This window comes from Oryzias melastigma, linkage group LG5 (assembly GCF_002922805.2).
Source record: "Oryzias melastigma strain HK-1 linkage group LG5, ASM292280v2, whole genome shotgun sequence".
Classification (NCBI taxonomy): Eukaryota; Metazoa; Chordata; class Actinopteri; order Beloniformes; family Adrianichthyidae; genus Oryzias; species Oryzias melastigma.
The window spans coordinates 26,828,106-26,830,072 of record NC_050516.1 but is presented as its reverse complement, the minus strand read 5'-3'; the positions used below and the strand labels follow the sequence as shown (position 1 = coordinate 26,830,072).

The 1,967-nt window shown below is 34.0% G+C and overlaps 1 protein-coding gene across 1 annotated transcript; it reads right to left on the bottom strand.

The window, feature by feature from the left end:
• Positions 1-576: 576 nt before the first annotated feature.
• Positions 577-1,283, bottom strand: LOC112145186 (the record flags this gene model as incomplete). The annotated part of the gene is given in 3 exon segments (XM_024270288.1): positions 577-640; positions 771-1,155; positions 1,229-1,283. Coding segments are annotated over 3 exon segments (504 nt in total), but the record flags the coding sequence as incomplete, so codon positions are not given.
• Between the last annotated feature and the right edge of the window lie 684 nt (positions 1,284-1,967).

Genomic DNA, 1,967 nt, shown 5'->3' with positions numbered 1-1,967 from the left:
GCTGTCCTTTATGTCCACTCCTCCAATGACACTTAAAGCAGTGATCTACAAATATTTCAAAAGACCATTAATGCATATAATATTTAGGCTGACACTCATTTTAGGTTCCAAAAATGTGCTTTCTCAATTTTCCAGTTTGTATAGAAAGTGTTGACTGTATAGTAAATTTTGAAAACTTAACACTTGTATTCTACAAAACTCTCTTTGACTAATATGTTGGAAAAAATACAATCCAACTCTAGGTCATTTGTGTGCTAGTATATCGCTAAAGGAAAATGTATAAAAATGTAATTTGAAAAATAAATGTATTCAACATACAAAATATGGTGTTTTGTTGTTGTAATACAAAAAAATCTTATTTTAATATTATACAAAAAAGTGCTTGATATAAATAAACACTAAGTGCCCAAATAAACCATGCCCTGATCATCTCATTTCCTCATTTCTAATTTTCACTCTGCAGGCAATGTGTGTGCAAAAAGCATGCACAGTTCCCGTGAACAGCACAAGCTGGTTCCCTGCGCAATGTGCAGGCTCTGAGGGGTGGGCTGAAATAAAATGACAAATTTGTAGGACAGCTGAATAACTTTGACTTGATCCGTTAGCATGTCCAATTTTGTCAGGATTTGATGCAAAAGAGCTGATAATGGGAGACAAAGTACATATTGTTTTATGTCATGTATCATTTATGTGGTTTTAAACATCACACCAAGGTAAAGAATGACACTATCAGGTAATCATTTTGATTGAAAAAGTGTAATAGTACTTACGAACAAACTCATTTGCAGATGACAATCGATTATGTTCAAGATGTCGAGGTTCAGGGCTTGACATGCTCCCTCGTGCAATGGGACTGCTCACATTTGGGGTTGTGCAGGACTGTCGAGATACAGGAGTTGACGTGTACCCTAGTGAAGTGGGCCTTGTGTGGTTACGGCGTTTGCGGGTCAAAGCCTGGTTGTTAACTGCAGCTTGGACTTCAAAGCCTCGTCCATTTAAATGAATAGCAGTTTCTTCAATATAAACATCCTCCTTCAGAGCTTCAAAAATCTTATTTACTCTTTTAACAGCCCTCTTCCTTAAATTGCTGCGATACGTGTTCCACTTGACCCTCTCCATCACAACACAATCGAAAAAACTTCTGAACAAACTAATCTGAAACAGAAAAAAAAGGATAAACATCAAAAAGTGTAAAAGTGAAAATGTAACATAAAATACAGCGCCTTGCCTTAATGGTGTCAATCTGCAGGTCCAACAGAAAATGTTTTTGAAGAATTAAAATCCTGTAACAATAAAAGGCATAACATAAAAATAATTAGTTTTGCAGATGGTATGGTTAAATTAAGTCAGAAAAAGGTGTGCTACAAAAAGAAAACATTTACAGCTGTTTAAAATGTCAGGACATTTGGTAAATATTGGTAAACATACTTGTGAAAAGGACAATAACTCCTTAGGTGTCTGGAACCTTAAATGCTAGAAGATCTATTTGCATACAGGCCAGACCTTGTGAGAGCTGCAAAGTCCCACTACTGTTTAGAGGAAATACCCCCCCTATTGGGAAGGTTAATTTTGTATTTTACCTTGTAAAATCTTGCTTTTAGAAATTTATGGTAATTGAATGAAAATTTTATGATTATATTTTGACAGCAGTACATACAAGTCCATTTCAAAATCAAATCATATGCTAAATAATGTTGCGGTAGATTTACTTTTAATAACTTTGTACTTTAACAGCAACTAGACATGAGGTAAGAACGAGTTTAAACATATAAACCACTCTAAATACAGATCAAACCTTTTAAAATAATTTTTGCTTAGTTATGTATGTATTAGTTACATATGCAATTTGGAGTAAAGGTAAAGCTCTCAATTGCTCATAACTTAAAGTAGTCAACATGTGCTATAAAAAACATTTTGTGTCAGCTTAAACATTTCAAAATAAATGATAAAACCTTAACTGAAAATTC